This window comes from Lipotes vexillifer, unplaced genomic scaffold, assembly GCF_000442215.2.
Source record: "Lipotes vexillifer unplaced genomic scaffold, Lipotes_vexillifer_v1.1 scaffold858, whole genome shotgun sequence".
NCBI lineage: Eukaryota > Metazoa > Chordata > Mammalia > Artiodactyla > Lipotidae > Lipotes > Lipotes vexillifer.
This window is the reverse complement of record NW_006788467.1, coordinates 97,023-118,026: the sequence shown is the minus strand read 5'-3', so window position 1 is coordinate 118,026 and position 21,004 is coordinate 97,023. Positions and strand designations below refer to the sequence as shown.

The 21,004-nt window shown below is 41.4% G+C and overlaps 1 protein-coding gene across 1 annotated transcript in view; it reads right to left on the bottom strand.

Moving 5' to 3' along the window:
• The window catches only part of PTGFRN (prostaglandin F2 receptor inhibitor), a 90,097-nt gene that overhangs the window by 2,018 nt on the left and 67,075 nt on the right, over nt 1-21,004 (bottom strand). Inside the window, exons 8-9 of the mRNA XM_007461629.1 lie at nt 4,695-4,802; nt 8-127 (exon numbers count right to left, since the gene is read on the bottom strand). Coding sequence (XP_007461691.1) covers nt 8-127; nt 4,695-4,802 — 228 coding nt within the window. The remainder of the gene's footprint in view (nt 1-7; nt 128-4,694; nt 4,803-21,004) is intronic.

Genomic DNA, 21,004 nt, shown 5'->3' with positions numbered 1-21,004 from the left:
CCCCTCTTCCAGTCCCTCTGGGCCGTGTTCACAATCCCCTTCCGATCCAGGGACGACAGGAGGATGGGAGCCTTGTCCAGGCCGAAGGAGTGCACCGCAAACCAGGCCACGTCAAAGGCCATGTCGTCTATGGATGACCAAGCCAAGACGCTGGGGTCAGTGCCACAGACAGAAGTACCAAGTACGGCTAACATGCCTGTAACCTGACTGTGGGCCAGCACGGCTCTACGTGCCTTGGGTCTCCCCGAATCCGCTCAACAACACCCCATGATGAAGGTACTGTCACACTTCCCACTCTGTGGCGGGACCAAATAACTGAGGTCACACAGCAAGGAGGTCACAGAGCACGTGGCCTAACCCAGTCTAGCTCCAGAATGTACCCTCTTCACCACGCCACTGCCACTGCCCAGCTGAAGGAGCACAGCCTCAAACTGTCTCCTCCAGGGAACACGGGATGGAAGGCTGGGGGTATGTGGTGACATCGAATGCTCTGTCTCCCAAAGAAAGCAGGGGCCTTTGGCATTTTAGGCAGAAGAACCCAAGACAGGAAGGACACGAAAGTCGTAAGGAATGACATGGGCATAAAGTGAATCGTACAAAATGGAGAGTGGTAAACAGTTTCGATTTTATTGTTCACTGTGATTTTTTTTTTCCCCCTGAAGTGCTTAAGTTCAAAACAAGAGGAAAAAAATGTCAAGCTGAGAAAATTGAACACAGTTTAACAGTCCCAGTGAGTAATGCTGCGGAATCGTAAAGTACTCTGCAAAATTAAGGTTCTAACAGCCTCACATAAATTAATATGGGCATAAGAGAAAGAAGGCTTTGGCACAAGTGGTAGTTCTCAAAGAACGTGGAAATAGAGTGCACATCCTAAACCTCTGACCTCTTCTTTTGACTGCTACCAAGTGATACCAACTGTGTCAGGTCTGAGAGTCACCCAGCAAGCAAGAAAGGACTGGGAGGCCACAAACACTGCTTTATCTTACATTCGCTTGACGGGGCTTTCTGTACACATGTTAAATAACATAATTTTTGTTAAACAAAAAGTAACATCCATTTAGTAAAAATACACTAATAACCTCAAAAAGCACATTATAAGGCAAATAAATTATATTCAGATTCTTACATATTAAAAAAAGAATATAAGCAAAACTAGAAGAATTTTTTTTTTTAGCCATGTCACATGGCTTGCGGGATCTTAGTTTCCCAAACCAGGGATTGAACCCTGCAGTGGAAACGTGGAGTCCTAACCACTGGACAGCCAGGGAATTCCCCAAAAGCAAGAATTTCTAAAAAGTTATTCAAATGATAATTCCTTTTCAACTCAGTCTAAAAATGTTAAGGGCCATGGGCAAATCTCAACTCTACATATGTGATGTCAGCCCTCTACTCTGATGCACCAAAATATCATTTTTTCCTCCCCATCGACCGGCCGTGGCCCTTGAACACAACATTTGATTGTTCCGAGGGTGAGGGTCATCTCTTGCAAGAAGACCAACACCCTGGGGGCAGAGGGAGTGCGGTCAACGTCCTTACACCCTCACAGTGCCCAGGCAGAGTGGGCCCCCAGATCACTCCCAGGTCCTCAGTGAAAACTAGCTCAGCGTTGCTGTCACCTGCAGGCGCCGGGTGGTTACTGAAGGCAAAGAGTCACAGCTGTGTCCCCATTACTTGTGTCCAGACTCTAACCCCAGTCCCGCTGTGCCGTACAGTGCGGTGGCCAGGCTGCAGGGTCAGGCTACCCGGGCTAGAATCCCAGCACTGGCTCTTGTTAGCCTAGTGACCTGGGTGAGTCACTTAAGTTCCCTGTGACTTAGTTTCCTTGTCTGGAAAAGGAAATTACAATAGCACCCATAGTTAGTTAGCTTTATAAAATGCTTAGAACGGCACCTGGAATATAGTAAGCACTCAATAATAGTTGGCCGCCATGAACATCCTTACCGCCACAGTTCAACATACACGGTCTGTACTAAGAGATGCTGTAACAGGAAGGGTACTGCCGCCTGCAGCAGATGCTCGTGGTGCTCTGCCCCAAACAGCTGGAGCGCTGGGCCCCCAGATGCTGCAGGTGCCGGCTGCTAAGCTCTCACACTGGTACCCTTCTCCAGAGGACTGGCCTTAGCTGACAGAAGCCACCTCCCGGAGAGCCACCCCCGGAGGTGAAGAAACACTACCCCTCCCCAGCCATTCACTGTGGATAATGATTGACAAATTGGGGTGGTGGGGATATAAAAGCCCAGACCCTTAGCTCAAGGAGGTCACACTCTGTGGTACAACCCATGTTCTGGAGCTCCTCACAGGGAGTTAGACTTGTTTTGAAGATCTTTGCCTGGCTTGCTTCCCTGCTCTATCCTGACTCCCTCACTCCCTCATCGTTTCCTCCTGAGGGCACATCTTCAATGAATCACTCGCACGCTTGTCTCAGGCTTTGCTTCTAGGGAACCTGACATAAGACACCACCTCTAAAGGGCCGTGGTCTCCCCCTGCCCCTCCCCCTGCCTTGGCACTCGGCCCACTTGGGCCACATGTCCTTTCCGGAAGAGAATTCCTTCACAGCCCACAGGATGCGAGAGGAAAAACGAAATTACGACCTGTGTTTAATTATTCAGAATCTTCCACCCATGCAGTCTAAGACTGCAAAGTTCTGGAAAATTGTGATCTGCAAGATAACAGCTACCTATAGCTTTTGCAATTACACTGGAGGAAAAGACTTATATTAAGGGCACAGTTGGTGACCCATCAATTTACTGAAAAAGAGCATTTAAATGATTTATTTTTGTATATCTCTATAAATGAGCTTTTAATTTTTTTTTTTTGCAGTACGCAGGCCTCTCACTGTTGTGGCCTCTCCCGTTGTGGAGCACAGGCTCTGGACGCTCAGGCTCAGTGGCCATGGCTCACGGGCCCAGCCGCTCCGCAGCATGTGGGATCTTCCCGGACCGGGGCACGAACCCGTGTCCCCTGCATCGGCAGGCGGACTCTCAACCACTGCGCCACCAGGGAAGCCCGAGCTTTTAAATTAAAAAAAAATATTTTTATTAGTGAGCTTTAAGGGTAAAAATGGTATTACATTATTCCAACTTTTGAAAAGGATCTCCCCGCCCACCGCCCCTTCCTGGCAGTCTCCACAGATGTGGTGGCTCAATCAAGACCTATAGGCTCCTCCTTCCTAAGCCCCGGGACAGAGCTGACCCCTCTGTTGTTTTGGATGGGCTTTTTTCTTTGCCTTTCCTTACATCTTCCACAAACTCGTCTCCTTTTTCCTACCTCTAAAGCTCAACCACATTCAAGTCCCCTATGAGAGTCAATTTCGGTATCAATCAGCTCGTCCAGGGGTCAGTAAACTACAGCCTGCAGGTCCAATCCAGCCTACCACCTGTTTTTGTAAATAAAGTTTCACTGGAACACAGCCAGGCCCATCTGTTTACATTGCTCTCTTCGGCTGCTTTCTCTCTACAATAGCAGAATACAGTAGTTGCTGTAGAGATCATCTGGCCCACAGCGCCAAAAATAGTTTCTACCTGGGCCCTTTACAGAAAAGGTTTGCTGACCCTGAACTAGCCGCACCTGAACCTTCAACTGGAGTCCCTGCAGTAGCCAGACCTCAGGGGGTGGTGGCCCGAGCCCCTCTCCTGTTGGTCACGCCAGATCCAATACAGCCCATCCTCACTTCGCTGACGGCCTGCCCTTAACACAGAATGTAGACCTCCTTCCAGTTTCCACCCCAGGGCCACACATCCCGTGGTCTCTGCACAGAACTTAGTGAACCCTGCACAATTTGGCCTTTTTGAGGCGCAGATCTGTGTGAGGCCATGGTTCTGCTTACGATGGGGTGGGCAGTACAAAGGCACCCAAGGTCAGAGCATGGGCATCCCCCAGGCGGTGAGTCAGGGTCTCCACAGGCTCTTTAGGAGAAGGCAGAGGTGGGTACAGTCCTGCTCAGCAACAGAGACACACCTACATGCATTTAATGTTCTTTCAAACCCTGAGGGTCTACGAGTGAGAAGAACAGCACCGGGTACTAAGGAGGCCAAGGAGAAAAAGCGTAAGGCTGCTGGCCCACAACTGTTAGGTATCCTGTTGGCAGTACTAGTGTTCTCTGCAAAGAAAAGATTTACAAAGATTTCCTAAGAATTTAAACTACAATAGCTCCCCGTGGTTACTTGCTCCTCATTTCCTCTGCTCTGTATTTCTTCAGAGTGTTAATCGCTATCTGATATTATATCACATGGTGATTTCTTTCTTGTTTCTCTCCTTAACTGGGCCGCAAGCTCTATGAGGGCAGACATGGTGCATTTTGATCACTCCTCTATTTCCAGCAACTAGAACAGCACCTGTGTATAGGAGTTCAATAAATAGCTGAATGAATGGATGAATGGATGAAAGACAAAAAGCGAGGGAGCCAGACTCTGCCAGTGGGTTGCAAACGAGATTGAACCAGCCCCCAAAGTGGCCACCAGATCACCCTGAGAACACATTCAAATGTCTGGCTGTGTTTCCAAATCGTCAAACAGATAGTTGCATCCATTCAACACCTCCTTATGAAACATCTACTAAATACTGCCGAGCTAGGCAGTTTGGGAATAAACAGCCAATCCAATCCCTGACCTCCACATCTGTGTAACATAGTGGGGATGACATGAGAAACACTTACAAAAAGAAGTACGGGGAAGGGGAAGTATGGAGAAAAGTACCTGGATCCAGGGCTGCTCCTTCAACAGTGATGATACAAAACAATTTGATGAGATCTCCCCGGATAACTGATGGCGCGTCCGAGTGCACAGAGGCATTAAATATAGGACCTGGAAGAAAGCAATGCCACTTCATGATCCTCTTTCACACTTCTGTTTAAATCCTGTTCTTGGTGTGCAAATCGGCATCTAAATGTGGGATCCCCTTCCTTGGAAATGAGCTAGAAATTCACAAAATAGGTATCCTAAGATTGCTTTCCTTCTATTCAGAGAGACACGTGCATTAAGTATATGAGCCTCATCTTAAGATTACAACCATGGTCTCATTTGAAGGCCACCCACCTCCCATCCTGGTACAGCCTGGGCTGTTTCTGGCTGCACATGGTTCGCTTCCAGGCCAGAGTGGCTCAGAGGCCGGAGGGTTCAGGACTAAATCAGGGACGCTTTTGGTCCCGAAAGAGTGAGCAGACTCATTGTATTGGGTGCTGGCGACGGGCCCTGCTATTAAGAGGCTGAAATCCAGTAATGCCAACAATGACGACATTTCTATAAAGCATGGTGGGAGCACTGAAGGCGATTCATTCCAATCTGCTGTGAGGAACTGAGGAAACGTGGAAACTCCTTTTAAAAACTACCCAGGGACTTCCCTGGTGGCGCAGTGGTTAAGAATCCACCTGCCAATGCAGGGGACACGGGTTTGAGCCCTGGCCTGGGAAGATCCCGCATGCTGCGGAGCAACTAAGCCCGTGCCACAACTAATGAGCCTGCGCTCTAGAGCCCGCGAGCCACCATTACTGAGTCCGCGTGCCACAACTACTGAAGCCCGCGAGCCTAGAGCCTGTGCTCTGCAACAAGAGAAGCCACCGCAATGAGAAGCCCGCGCATCGCAACGAAGAGTAGCTCCCGCTCGCTGCAACCAGAGAAAGCCCGGGCACAGCAACAAAGACCCAACGCAGCCAAAAATAAAAATAAAAAATAAATAAATTTACAAAAATAAATAAATAAAAATTAAAACTACTCAGATAGGATCTGTCTTGCATACCTTTCTGAGACTCTCCCTTGATACCCAGTTTAATTTTATAAAAGACCCCTTTCCTTCTTCCAAAGGCCAGAGGATGTTTCTACACAAACCATTCTGACTCCTCATTGTATCATCGACTCACTGCAAGGCAGAGTTGTTCCAAGTTTCTAAGTTGTAAGGCAATGAGCCTATGTATGAGCAAGAAAATGTGAACAATTAAGTAAAAAGAATTTAGGGCTAGAAGTTAATAATATTTACCATAGAGTCAGTTGGATGCATTTGACTGTAGGCGTAATTATTATTGTGCTATTTCATAACTAGGCACAAATAAATGACTTAATAAGTTAAAAAAAAAATAGGTATGCCTTGTATGCAAGAAATCTGCAGCTCCAATCCCCTCCTTAGGCAGAGAGAAGGGGTAGGAAATGCATTCTGTTTTTAACCCCTTTACAGCTCACTTTTAGGTGACGGTATTACATAGCTTTAGGCCAATCTGATCCTAAGAGCTTAATATTTACCATATGCCAATTCCTAATGTCTAGGAATAGGCAAACCTGAAGGAGATTCCAGAACACCAATGCTAGGGGATTTCCCTTGGGTTTTCTGGAAAGCAAAGATAGATGGCCCTGGACAATGATTCTGAAACTCACTAGAAGCTAAGAATACAGGTGTAACTACCTTTAAAATCAGATTACCAGAAAAGAAAAGGTACTTTTTGTTTTAACATCCAGAAGAAATGACTGTGAGAGAGTAAAAGGTCATATGAACCAATGAGGCAAAAAATTGAAAAGACTATACTTTCATTTCAACATGAGTAGTAAGATGAATTCATCAGATGGCTTTCTTAACACCGAGTCCATGAGTAATCTGTGTTTTGCTGAGAGAAGGGTGAAGGATGGTTGCAGAACATGGAAACCTTGAGACATTCGGCAGCCCTGGGCAGGTTCTGCTGAGTACTCAGATTCAGTCTAGGGCATGGAGAACGTAACAGAATGGCAGTCCCAGGACATGGGGAAAGGGATGAAAACAAAAAGGACAAGGAAACTTTACCTACTTCTAGACATCACATCCTTCAATTAACTCGGCTCAGCCATGGTTCCCTCAGGTCCTTACCACCCTGGATTTGCTCTGTTTATAGCAGTGAGGTGGGAAAGGATTAAGCCAGTTGCTCTGAGTTGGCTCAGTGGTAATGACTGGGGGGACTTCATGCCATATATGGTCATCCATGAGGACAGGTTAGTAGAGACCATGGTGAGCAATGGGGACTGAATTTTTTTTCTCTGACTAGAAATTTCACGGTTATAAATAGAACTATACTATGGGGCTTTCTTAAAGTATCCAGGCCCCTTCTAAGAGAACGCAAGATAATAAAACACAAGGAGATCCTCATAATGGATTTAGGTTCTTATTTACTTAATTTGAAACAGCAGAGAAATTTGGACATATTTCCTTTACCTTATTTGGACAAATTTCCTTACCTAATTTGGACAAATTTCACTTTCTTTTCTTTATATTTCCAAAAAAAATCCAAAATGCCTTCTAGGTCACAAGTTACTGTTCTCATTTCCCCTCATGGCCGTGGGAACAACAGAGCATTTGTGCCATGCTCACCATGCAGACAAGGACCAGGGAAAAGGCCTGCATTGTGAACTATTCACAGCAGTGGATTTCCTTCGAACGAAATAACAACTCACTGTTAATGTGGGTCATTATCCCAGGCTTAGAAATATTTTTATTATGGTCAATTTCTGTGGTAATGCTGTTTTCTTGAGGGGATGTGTCTGGTTAACTTCACAGATGACAGACTACAGCACAGATAATTTAAGTGCACAACCAGAGTCACTACATGTCCCTGGATTCCTAGTCTGCAGAGTACATGGACCACTTAGCTTTTAAACACAAACATTGACACAAACCATGCTCCAAGCTCCAACTCTCGCCCCTAAAACAAGGCTGTAAATGACAGTATTTTTGTGAAAGCCAAAACTACAGACTGTCTGCATGTCCGTCAATAGGATAATGATTAACCAAATTCTAGCAAGTGTAGTCATTAAAGTTGGTATTTACCTAGAATTTTTTATAACATGGAAAATGCTTATCTTATAATGGTGGGGGAGGGCAGAAAGCAGGTCATAAAATTGCATATACAGCCTGATTTCAAAGTTATGAAGAAAACGTGCAAGGGAAAAATTCTAGGAGGACGAATACCACCAATTAACAGTCTCTGGTAAGATTATGGGTGATTCTTCCTTGTATTTTACTGTATTTTCAAACTTCTCTGTTAAGGAGAAAAACTTTATTATTATTCTTTTAAAAGGCCAAAGACCTTCACATCATCACATTTAAATCATATTATTCCTCCTCATACTTTGAATCAGTAGAAGTTACAACTCAGTAGGACCCCTTGGGGAACACAGTCCGCATACCAAGAGGCAAGTGTCCTGAAAGCAGAGGACAGAAAGTGGACACCAGGAAGGATCTCTTTGTTACATGTGTTTTACCGTGTGCTGCTAATTTTTAGAAAGTAAAGGCTCTCAGTATCAAGTCAATGTTTTCTTGGAGCTATTCGGGGCTATGGCATTGTGCTGGGTGCTGGATTTGATAGCAACTCCTCTTAATTAAACTGTGAACTGGCTATGACAACTCCGTGGACTAAATAAAGCAAAAACCTGAGGCAGTCTATTCAACCTGTAAGCTACAGTGATTTCATCTGTTATGTTGAGATTTAAAGAACTGAGAAATAGATTCAATTCCCATTCCTCACCTAGAAATACATACAAAAGATTTTATGTCTCCCCTCTTTCTAAAAACAGTTTTAAAGAAACATCAAATAACAAATGTAAAACAAATTGGAATAAAATCCTATAGGCAATAAAACAGATACACAAATAAAAGGCAAAAACCACACATAATCATCTGAATCTCAATAGTCACAGAAAAAGCGTTTGACAACACCCAACACTTCATCATGATAAAAACACTCAACAGATTAGGAATGAAAGAAAACTTCCTCAACTCAATATTTGGTGTCTATGAAAAACTCACAGTGACCATGATACTTAAGGGTAAAAGATACTTAATGGGGAAAGTTCCCCCTAAGATCAGGAACAAGAAAAGGATGTCTACTTGTGCCACTACTATTCACCACTGTACTAGATTCTAGCCAGGGCAATTAGGCAAGAAAAATAATTAGAAGGCATTTAGTAAAACTGAATAGAAGAAATAAAACCATCTCTATTTGTATCAATAGATCAGATGATCCTATATTTAAAAAGCCTAAGTAGGCCGGGGGAAGATGGTGGAAGGGAAAGACGCGGAGCTCCCCTTCCTCCCCACAGATACATCAGAAATACATCTACAGGTGGAACAACTCCTACAGAACACCCACTGAACGCTGGCAGAAGACCTCAGACATCCCAAAAGGCAAGAAACTCCCCACGTACCTGGGTAGGGCAAAAGAAAAAAGAATAAACAGAGACAAAAAAATAGGGATGGGACCTGTACCAGTGGGAGGGAACTGTGAAGGAGGAAAGGTTTCCACACACTAGAAGCCTCTTCGTGGGCGGAGACTGTGGGTGGCGGAGATGGGGAGCTTCGGGGCCGCGGGGGAGAGCACAGCAACAGGGGTGCGGAGGGCAAAGCGGAGAGATTCCGGCACAGAGGATCAGGGCCGACCGGCACTCACCAGCCCAAGAGGCTTGTCTGCTCACCCGCCGGGGCGGGCGGGGCTGCGAGCTGAGGCTTGGGCTTCGGTCGGAGCGCCGGGAGAGAACTGGGGCTGGCGGCGTGAGCACAGCCTGCAGGGGGTTAGTGCACCACGGCTTGCCGGGAGGGAGTCCGGGGAAAAGTCTGGAGCTGACGAAGAGACAAGAGACTTTTTCTTCCCTCTTTGTTTCCTGGTGCGCGAGGAGAAGGGATTCAGAGCGCTGCTTAAAGGAGCTCCAGAGACGGGCGCGAGCCGCGGCTAACAGCACGGACCCTAGAGACGGGCATGAGACGCTAAGGCTGCTGCTGCCGCCACCAAGAAGCCTGTGTGCGAGCACAGGTCACTATCCACACCTCCCTTCTGGGGAGCCTGTGCAGCCCGCCACTGCCAGGGTCCTGTGATCCAGGGACAACTTCCCCGGAAGAACGCATGGCGTGCCTCAGGCTGGTGCAACGTCACGCTGGCCTCTGCCGCCGCAGGCTCGTCCCACATCGTGGCCCTCCCTCCCCCCGGACTGAGTGAGCCAGAGCCCCCGAATCAGCTGCTCCTTTAACCCCGTCCTGTCTGAGCGAAGAACAGACGCCCTCCGGTGACCTACACGCAGAGGTGGGGCCAAATCCAAAGCTGAGCCGTTGGGAGCTGTGAGAACAAAGAAGAGAAAGGGAAATCTCTCCCAGCAGCCTCAGGAGCAGCGGATTAAATCTCTACAATCAACTTGATGTACCCTGCATCGGTGGAATACCTGAACAGACAACGAATCATCCCAAATTGAGGAGGTGGACTTTGAGAGCAAGATTTGCGATTTTTTCCCCTTTTCCTCTTTTGGTGAGTGTGTATATCTGTGCTTCTGTGTGAGATTTTGTCTGTATAGCTTTGCTTTCACCATTTGTCCTAGGGTTCTATCCGTCCGATTTATTGTTTTGTGTTTTTTTTTACTTAAAAAATTTTTTTTTCTTAATAATTGTTTTTTATCTTATTTTATCTTACTTTATTTTATTTTCTTTTATCCTCTTTCTTTCTTTCTACTTTTTCTCCCTTTTATTCTGAGCCATGTGGATGAAAGGCTCTTGGTGCTGCAGCCAGGAGTCAGTGCTGTCTGTGCCTCTGAGGTGGGAGAGCCAACTTCAGGACACTGGTCCACAAGAGACCTCCCAGCTCCACGTAATATCAAAGGGTGAAAATCTCCCAGAGATCTCCATCTCAACACCAGCACCCAGCTTCACTCAACGACCAGCAAGCTACAGTGCTGGACACCCTATGCCAAACAACTAGCAAGACAGGAACACAACCCCACCCATTAGCAGAGAGGCTGCCTAAAATCATAATAAGTCCACAGACACCCCAAAACACACCACCAGAAGTGGACCTGCCCACAAGAAAGATAAGATCCAGCCTCATCCATCAGAAGACAGGCACTAGTCCCCTCTACCAGGAAGCCTACACAACCCACTGAACCAACTTTAGCCACTGGGGACAGACACCAAAAACAACGGGAACTACGAACCTGCAGCCTGCGAAGAGGAGACCCCAAACACAGTAAGATAAGCAAAATGAGAAGACAGAGAAACACAGCAGATGAAGGAGCAAGATAAAAACCCACCAGACCTAACTAATGAAGAGGAAGTAGGCAGTCTACCTGAAAAAGAATTCATAATAATGATAGTAAAGATGATCCAAAATATTGGAAATAGAAGAGAGAAAATGCAAGAAACATTTAACAAGGACCTAGAAGAACTAAAGATCAAACAAGCAACGATGAACAACACAATAAATGAAATTAAAAATACTCTAGAAGGGATCAATAGCAGAATAACTGAGGCAGAAGAACGAATAAGTGACCTGGAAGATAAAATAGTGGAAATAACTACTGCAGAGCAGAATAAAGAAAACAGAATGAAGAGAACTGAGGACAGTCTCAGAGACCTCTGGGACAACATTAAACGCACCAACATTTGAATTATAGGGGTTCCAGAAGAAGAAGAGAAAAAGAAAGGGACTGAGAAAATATTTGAAGAGATTATAGTTGAAAACTTCCCTAATATGGGAAAGGAAACAGTTAATCAAGTCCAGGAAGCACAGAGAGTCCCATACAGGATAAATCCAAGGAGAAACACGCCAAGACCCATATTAATCAACATATCAAAAATTAAATACAAAGAAAACATATTAAAAGCAGCAAGGGAAAAACAACAAATAACACACAAGGCAATCCCCATAAAGTTAACAGCTGATCTTTCAGCAGACACTTTGCAAGCTAGAAGGGAGTGGCAGGACATATTTAAAGTGATGAAGGAGAAAAACCTACAACCAAGATTACTCTACCCAGCAAGGATCTCATTCAGATTTGATAGAGAAATCCAAAGCTTTACAGACAAACAAAAGCTGAGAGAGTTCAGCACCACCAAACCAGCTTTACAACAAATGCTAAAGGATCTTCTCTAGGCAAGAAACACAAGAGAAGGAAAAGACCTACAATAACAAACCCAAAACACTTTAGAAAATGGGAATGGGAACATACATATCGATAACTACCTTAAATGTAAATGGATTAAATGCTCACACCAAAAGACACAGATCGGCTGAATGGATATAAAAACAAAACACATATATATGCTGTCTACAAGAGACCCACTTCAGACCTAGAGACACATACAGACTGAAAGTGAGGGGATGGAAAAAGATATTCCATGCAAATGGAAACCAAAAGAAAGCTGGAGTAGCAATTCTCATATCTGACAAAATAGACTTTAAAATAAAGACTATTAGAAGAGACAAAGAAGGACACTACATAATGATCAAGGGATTGATCCAAGAAGATATAACAATTGTAAATATTTATGCACCCAACATAGGAGCACCTCAATACATAAAGCAAATACTAACAGCCATAAAAGGGAAAATCGACAGTAACACAATCATAGAAGGGACTTTAACACCCCACTTTCACCAATGGACAGATCATCCAAAATGAAAATAAGGAAACACAAGCTTTAAATGATACATTAAACAAGATGGACTTAGTTGATATTTATAGGCCATTCCATCCAAAAACAACAGAACACACATTTTTTTCAAGTGCTCATGGAACATTCTCCAGGATAGATCATATCTCGGGTCACAAATCAAGCCTTGGTAAATTTAAGAAAATTGATATTGTATCAAGTATCTTTTCCAACCACAACGCTATGAGACTAGATATCAATTACATATAGGAAAAGATCTGTAAAAATACAAACACATGGAGACTAAACAATACACTACTTAATAACGAAGTGATCACTGAAGAAATCAAAGAGGAAATGAAAAAATACCAAGAAACAAATGACAATGGAGACACGACAACCCAAAACCTATGGGATGCAGCAAAAGCAGTTCTAAGAGGGAAGTTTATAGCAATACAATCCTACCTTAAGAAACAGGAAACATCTCGAATAAACAACCAAAACTTGCACCTAAAGCAATTAGACAAAGAAGAACAAAAAAACCCCACAGTTAGCAGAAGGAAAGAAATCATAAAGATCAGATCAGAAATAAATGAAAAAGAAATGAAGGAAACGATAGCAAAGATCAATAAAACTAAAAGCTGGTTCTTTGAGAAGATAAACAAAATTGATAAACCATTAGCCAGACTCATCAAGAAAAAAAGGGAGAAGACTCAAATCAATAGAATTAGAAATGAAAAAGGAGAAGTAACAACTGACACTGCACAAATACAAAGGATCATGAGAGATTACTACAAGCAACTCTATGCCAATAAAATGGACAACCTGGAAGAAATGGACAAATTCTTAGAAATGCACAAACTGCCAAGACTGAATCAGGAAGAAATAGAAAATATGAACAGACCAATCACAAACACTGAAATTGAAACTGTGATTAAAAATCTTCCAACAAACAAAAGCCCAGGACCAGATGGCTTCACAGGCGAATTCTATCAAACATTTAGAGAAGAGCTAACACCTATTCTTCTCAAACTCTTCCAAAATATAGCAGAGGGAGGAACACTCCCAAACTCATTCTACGAGACCACCATCACCCTGATACCAAAACCAGACAAGGATGTCACAAAGAAAGAAAACTACAGGCCAATAACACTGATGAACATAGACGCAAAACTCCTCAACAAAATACTAGCAAACAGAATCCAACAGCATATTAAGAGGATCATACATCATGATCAAGTGGGGTTTATTCCAGGAATGCAAGGATTCTTCAATATATGCAAATCAATCAATGTGATACACCATATTAACAAATTGAAGGAGAAAAACCATATGGTCATCTCAATAGACACAGAGAAAGCTTTCAACAAAATTCAACACCCATTTATGATAAAAACCCTCCAGAAAGTAGGCATAGAGGGAAATTTCCTCAACATAATAAAGGCCATATATGACAAACCATCAGCCAACATCATCCTCAATGGTGAAAAACTGAAAGCATTTCCACTAAGATCAGGAAAAAGACAAGGTTGCCCACTCTCACCACTCTTATTCAACATAGTTTTGGAAGTTTTAGCCACAGCAATCAGAGAAGAAAAGGAAATAAAAGGAATCCAAATTGGAAAAGAAGAAGTAAAGCTGTCACTGTTTGCAGATGACATGATACTATACATAGAGAATCCTAAAGATGCTACCAGACAACTACTAGAGCTAATCAATGAATCTGGTAAAGTAGCAGGATACAAAATTAATGCACAGAAACCTCTGGCATTCCTATACACTAATGATGAAAAATCTGAAAGTGAAATAAGAAAACACTCCCATTTACCAGTGCAACAAAAAGAATAAAATATCTAGGAATACGGAGACAAAAGACCTGTATGCAGAAAACACAAGGAGACAAAAGACCTGTATGCAGAAAATTATAAGACAATGATGAAAGAAATTAAAGATGATACAAATAGATGGAGAGATATACCATGTTCTTGGATTGGAAGAATCAACATTGTGAAAATGACTATACTACCCAAAGCAATCTACACATTCAATGCAATCCCTATCAAACTACCACTAGCATTTTTCACAGAACTAGAACAAAAAATTTCACAATTTGTATGGAAACACAAAAGACCCCGAATAGCCAAAGCAATCTTGAGAATGAAAAACGGAGCTGGAGGAATCAGGCTCCCTGACTTCAGACTATACTACAAACTACAGTAATCAAGACAGTATGGTACTGGCACAAAAACAGAAATATAGATCAATGGAACAGGATAGAAAGCCCAGTGATAAACCCATGCACATATGGTCACCTTATCTTTGATAAAGGAGGCAGGAATGTACAGTGGAGAAAGGACAGCCTCTTCAATAAGTGGTGCTGGGAAAACTGGACAGGTACATGTAAAAGTATGAGATTAGAACACTCCCTAACACCATACACAAATATAAGCTCAAAATGGATTAAAGACCTAAATGTAAGGGCAGGAACCATCAAACTCTTAGAGGAAAACATAGGCAGAACACTCTTTGACAGAAATCACAGCAAGATCCTTTTTGACCCACCTCCTAGAGAAATGGAAATAGAAACAAAAATAAACAAATGGAACCTAATGAAACTTCAAAGCTTTTGTACAGCAAAGGAAACCATAAACAAGACCAAAAGACAACCCTCAGAATGGGAGAAAATATTTGCAAAGGAAGCAACTGACAAAGGATTAATCTCCAAAATTTACAAGCAGCTCATGCAGCTCAATAACAAAAAAACAAACAACCCAATCCAAAAATGGGCAGAAGACCTAAATAGACATTTTTCCAAAGAAGATATACAGACTGCCAACAAACACATGAAAGAATGCTCAACATCATTAATCATTAGAGAAATGCAAATCAAAACTACAATGAGGTATCACCTCACACCGGTCAGAATGGCCATCATCAAAAAATCTAGAAACAGGGGCTTCCCTGGTGGCGCAGTGGTTGAGAATCTGCCTGCCAATGCAGGGGACACGGGTTCGAGCCCTCGTCTGGCAAGATCTCACATGCTGCGGAGCAACTAGGCCCATGAGCCACAATTACTGAGCTTGCGCGTCTGGAGCCTGTGCTCCACAACAAGAGAGGCCGCGATAGTGAGAGGCCTGTGCACCGCGATGAAGAGTGGCCCCCACTTGCCGCAACTAGAGAAAGCCCTCGCACAGAAATGAAGACCCAACACAGCCATAAATAAATAAATAAATAATTTTTTAAAAATCTAGAAACAATAAATGCTGGAGAGGGTGTGGAGAAAAGGGAACACTCTTGCACTGCTGGTGGGAATGTGAATTGGTACAGCCACTATGGAGAACAGTATGGAGGTTCCTTAAAAAACTACAAATAGAACTACCATATGACCCAGCAATCCCACTACTAGGCATATACCCTGAGAAAACCATAATTCAAAAAGAGTCATGTACCAAAATGTTCACTGCAGGTCTATTTACAATAGCCAGGAGATGGAAACAACCTTAGTGTCCATCATCGGATGAATGGATAAAGATGTGGCACATATATACAATGGAATATTACTCAGCCATAAAAAGAAATGAAATTGTAGTGAGGTGGATGGACCTAGAGTCTGTCATACAGAGTGAAGTAAGTCAGAAGGAGAAAGACAAATACTGTATGCTAACACATATATATGGAATCTAAGAAAAAAAGAAAATGTCATGAAGAACCTAGGGGTAAGATGGGAATAAAGACACAGACCTACTAGAGAATGGACTTGAGGATATGGAGACGGGGAAGGGTAAGCTGTGACAAAGTGAGACAGTGGCATGGACATATATACACAACCAAACGTAAAATAGCTAGCTAGTGGGAAGCAGCTGCATAGCACAGGAAGATCAACTCGGTGCTTTGTGACCACGTAGAGGGGTGGGGTAGGGAGGGTGGGAGGGAGGGAGATGCAAGAGGGAAGAGATATGGGAACATATGTATATGTATAATTGATTCATTTTGTTATAAAGCAGAAACTAACACACCATTGTAAAAAAAAAAAAAAAAGAATACAATTACTTCTAATTAAAAAAAAAAAAAAAGACCACACAAACAGTGTCCTCTGGGCTGAAGAGACTCACTATGTTTAAAAACACTGATTAGGGGACTTCCCTGGTGGCACAGTGGTTAAGAATCCGCCTGCCAATGCAGGGCACACGGGTTTGAGCCCTGGTCCGGAAGATCCCATATGCCACGGAGCAACTATGCCCGTGCGCCACAACTACTGAGCCTGCACTCTAGAGCCCATGAGCCACAACTACTGAAGCCCATGAGCCTAGAGCCTGTGCTCCACAACAAGGGAAGCCACCACAATGAGAAACCCTCACACCGCAACGAAGAGTAGCCCCTGCGCACCGCAACTAGAGAAAGCCTGTGTGTAGCAACAAAGACCCAATGCAGCCAAAAATAAATAAATAAATTTATATTAAAAAAACCCCACAAGCACTAGTACTTCTAAAGAAATGTTTCAACTCCACTATAGGAGGAAGACTCCATCTAAATCTGGAGCAGACACGTGATGACTTGAGAATTTCTGAAACACCTGTCTACCTTTGAAAGAAGCACAAAATTCTAAAGTCTAAAGATTGGAAAGAATGTAATGGTCAAATACTGTGACCAATCAGCTTGTGTTTTAAGTCCTTCTGTCTGTATTCCCCAAATGTCACCACCAGCCTATGAAACACGCCTCTGATGATAAGAAACTTGCTTCTTCCTCAAGCTCTAAGTGCTACACAGTCATTCCTTATAAAGACCAACTTGAATCCAAGACTTTTTCTGTATTACAAGTGTTGTATTCATATTTGTATTCTTAGGACCTAGTAAAACATAGGAACACAAGTGCTCAGTGAAGTTGGTTGTATCAAATTGAAAAAATTTCCTTAGGTCATATATTACATTGCAGTCTAGTTAATTGTGCACAAATTTTATTTTCCCAACTGGATTGTAAACTCTGCGAGGAATGACATCTTGTTTTATACATCTTTGTATCCTCCGCATCCCCTAGTATGGTATTACACACATAGAATGTCCCAAATAACTATTTGTTGAATTTAAAATGTGAATGAATGAATGAATAACTGAATGAATAAATCTTATTACTAAGCCATTTTCAGGGACATAGTTTTATACTGCTCTTCAAAGCTAAGGACAAACACTTATATTCCATTTCTAAGACTTAAAAGAATGACTTCAGTTTCAATTTTCTTATACCTAGAAGTTTCTACACAAAGCAGCCTATTAGATTATGGAAGAATACTGGTACTTACTCCTTGTTAATTTTTTTTTTCGCATTTTTTTAAATTGAAGTATAGTTGATTCACAATATTGTGAGTTTCAGGTGTACAACAAAGTGATTCAGTTATATATGTTTTCTTCAGATTATTTTCCATTATAGGTTATTACAAGATATTAAATATAGTTCCCTATGCTATATAATAAATCATTGTTGCTTATCTATTTTATGTATAGCATAAATAGTTTGTATCTATTAATTGTATACTCCTAATTTATCCCTCCCCCTCTCCCTTTCCTCTTTGGTAAACATAAGTTTGTTTTCTATGTCTGTGAGTCTGTTTCTGCTTTATATATAGATTCATTTGTATTATTTTTTAGATTCCACATATAAATGATATCATAAAAAAAAAAAGCCTAAGTAGTCAACAACAAAAAAAACTATTAGAACTAATAAACAAGTGCAGCAAGGCTGGAGGATACAAGACCAATTTATAAAAGTCGATTGTGTCTCTATACACTTGCAATGAACAAATTGAAAAGGAAATTAGGAAAGCAATTAATTTATGATAGCATCAAAAAGAATAATATACCTAGGATAAATTTAATGACAGAAGTTCAACATCTGTACATTGAAAACTACAAACACCACTGACAGCAATTTAAAAAGATCCAAATAAATGGAAAGACATCTCATGCTCATGGATTAGAAAACAATATTGTTAAATAGTAATACTCTCCAAACTGATCTACAGATTCGACACAATCCCTATCAAGGTCCCAGCTGTCTTTTCTGCAGAAATTAATGAACTGATCGTAAAATTCATCTGGAAATGCAAGGGACCCAGAATAGCCAAAACAATTTTGAAAAAGAACAAAGCTGGCAGGCTCACACTGATTTCAAAACTTGCTAGAAAGCTACAGCAATTTAACAATGTGGTTCTGGTATAGGAAAAGACATAAGTATCAACAGAATAGAACTGAGAGTCCAGAAATAAACCCTTATATTCATGGTTAAATGATTTTTGACAAGTGTACCAAGACAAGTCAATGGGGGAAAGAACAGACTTTTCAATAAATGGTGCCAGGACAACTAGGTATTCCCATGCAAAAGAATAAAGCTGAATCCCTTCCTCATACCACACACAAAAATTAACTCAAAATGGATCATAGCCCTAAATGTAAGAGCTAAAACTGTAAAACTCTTAAAGGAAACCATAGGTGTAAATCTTCACAACGTTGGGTTAGGCAATGTTTTCTTAGATGTGACACGAAAAACACAAGCAACAAAAAGAAAAAATAGATAAATTGGACTTCATCAAAATTAAAAACTTGGGTGCTTCAAAGGACACAATTAAGAAAGTAAAAAGACTACAGAGTAGGAGAAGGTATTTTCAAATCACATATGTTGTTAAGGGACTTTTGTATTCAAACTATGAAAAGCTCTACTAGCCAACAATAAAAAGACAAATCAATTTAAAAATGGGCGAATGGTTTGAATAGACATTTCTCCAGAGAGGATACACATATGACCAATAACTATATGAAAAGCTGCTAAACATCAACAGTCATTAAGGAAATGCAAATTCAAACCACAATGAAATACTACTTCACATCCACTAGGTTGGCTATAATAAAAATGATGGAAAATAATAACTAGTGAGAATGTGGAGAAATTGGAACCCTTACACACTGCTGGTGGGAATGTAAAATGGTGCAGCTGGTTTGGAAAACAATTTTGCAGTTCCTCAAAGAATTAAAGAGAGTTACCATATGATCCAGCATCACTCCTAGGTGAGAAATGAAAACTTATGCCCACACAAAAACTTGTACGCTAATGTTTATGTCAGAATATTATTATTCATAATTGCCAAAAGGTGGAAATAATCTAAAGGTCCATCAACTGATGAACAGCTAAACAAAATGTGGTATATCCTCACAATGGAATATTATTCAGCCATAAAAAGGAATGAAGGATTGATACACGATATAATGTGATGGACCTTGAAAACATTTTGCTAAGCAAAAGAAGCCAGTCACAAAAGCCCACGTATATGCTTCAAATAATATGAAATGTCCAAAAAGGCAAATCTATAAAGATACAAAGGAAATTAGTGGTTGCCAGGGGCTAGGAATAGAGAGTAGAGGGAGTGACTACTAACAAGTACAGAATTTGCTTTCTGGAGTGATTAAAAAGTTCTAGAATTAGATACTACTGATGGTTATACAATATATATCTGTGAATATACTAAAAACCACTGAATTGACACTTTAAATGGGTGAATTTTATGGTATGTTAACCATATCTCAATAAAGCTATTATTAGAAAACAAACAAGCAGATACACAACAAAAGAAGTGTGTGTTTCCTCTGCTCTTTCCAAATCTAAGGGTTTAAATCAATATTTACTCTATTAATCTACACATTAAGAGATTATTAGATGCCACATTATTTCATTATACACTATAAAAAGTGATAATAATACAAAATAATATTAATAGAAAACAAACTTTACTAAGGTATACTTTACCTTTAATATAAACGGTAATAATTAAATTCAACAAATCTCTTGAATTCATTGTACTGATCAGTTAATACCTGAATCTTTACAGGTGAGTATGAATTTACATATTCAGAAACTTCTAACTGGAACCCAAGGCACATTTAGTGAAAACATTCAGTATTAAACTCAAAAGTGATGATCCTTCACTTTGATATTCTAAATAAGATTGGGAATCAAAAACTTTTAAATCATCTACCTGCTGAAACACAGATACACACACAGATTTGTCAAAGGAGGTTAATGAATTTCACAGATAAACATTTCCATTTCAGAATATGTATGTATGCTATGCTATTTTTAAAAAAAGTGGAACTTTCCACCTTATAGCATTAAAACATTTTACTTACCAAAGATAAAATCATTCAGAATGGACACCAAAATGCTCATTTTAATTAACCCTCCCATAGGTGAACACAACTAATAGTTATTCTTAAAAAACCAGGTTGACAGATATACTCACCCATACCACCACAGCTCTGGAGACTGGACTAATTGGAAATCTTTTTCTAGTCCAAAAGCAAGGTGAAGCATAGCCCATAAGGTTGGGATACTCATCCCCTGTATGGAAATACTGCTCTGATAAGTTGGGCCAAGAGCAGTACCCATCACCTTCAGTCCTAGGGACCTCAAAGAGTGAAAGCCACAGGCTGGATAAGACTTGGGTCTTAGCTTTGAATCTTCCACTCTTGGCAAGTCATTTAACCCCTCTGGAGGCTCAATTCCTTTTTATCTTTATACTCCATCCACCATGTTCCTTGAAGGATTTGATATAGGTGTGTGTCAGCTGATCTATTTTAAAAAATGAGGGTAGTATGTTCA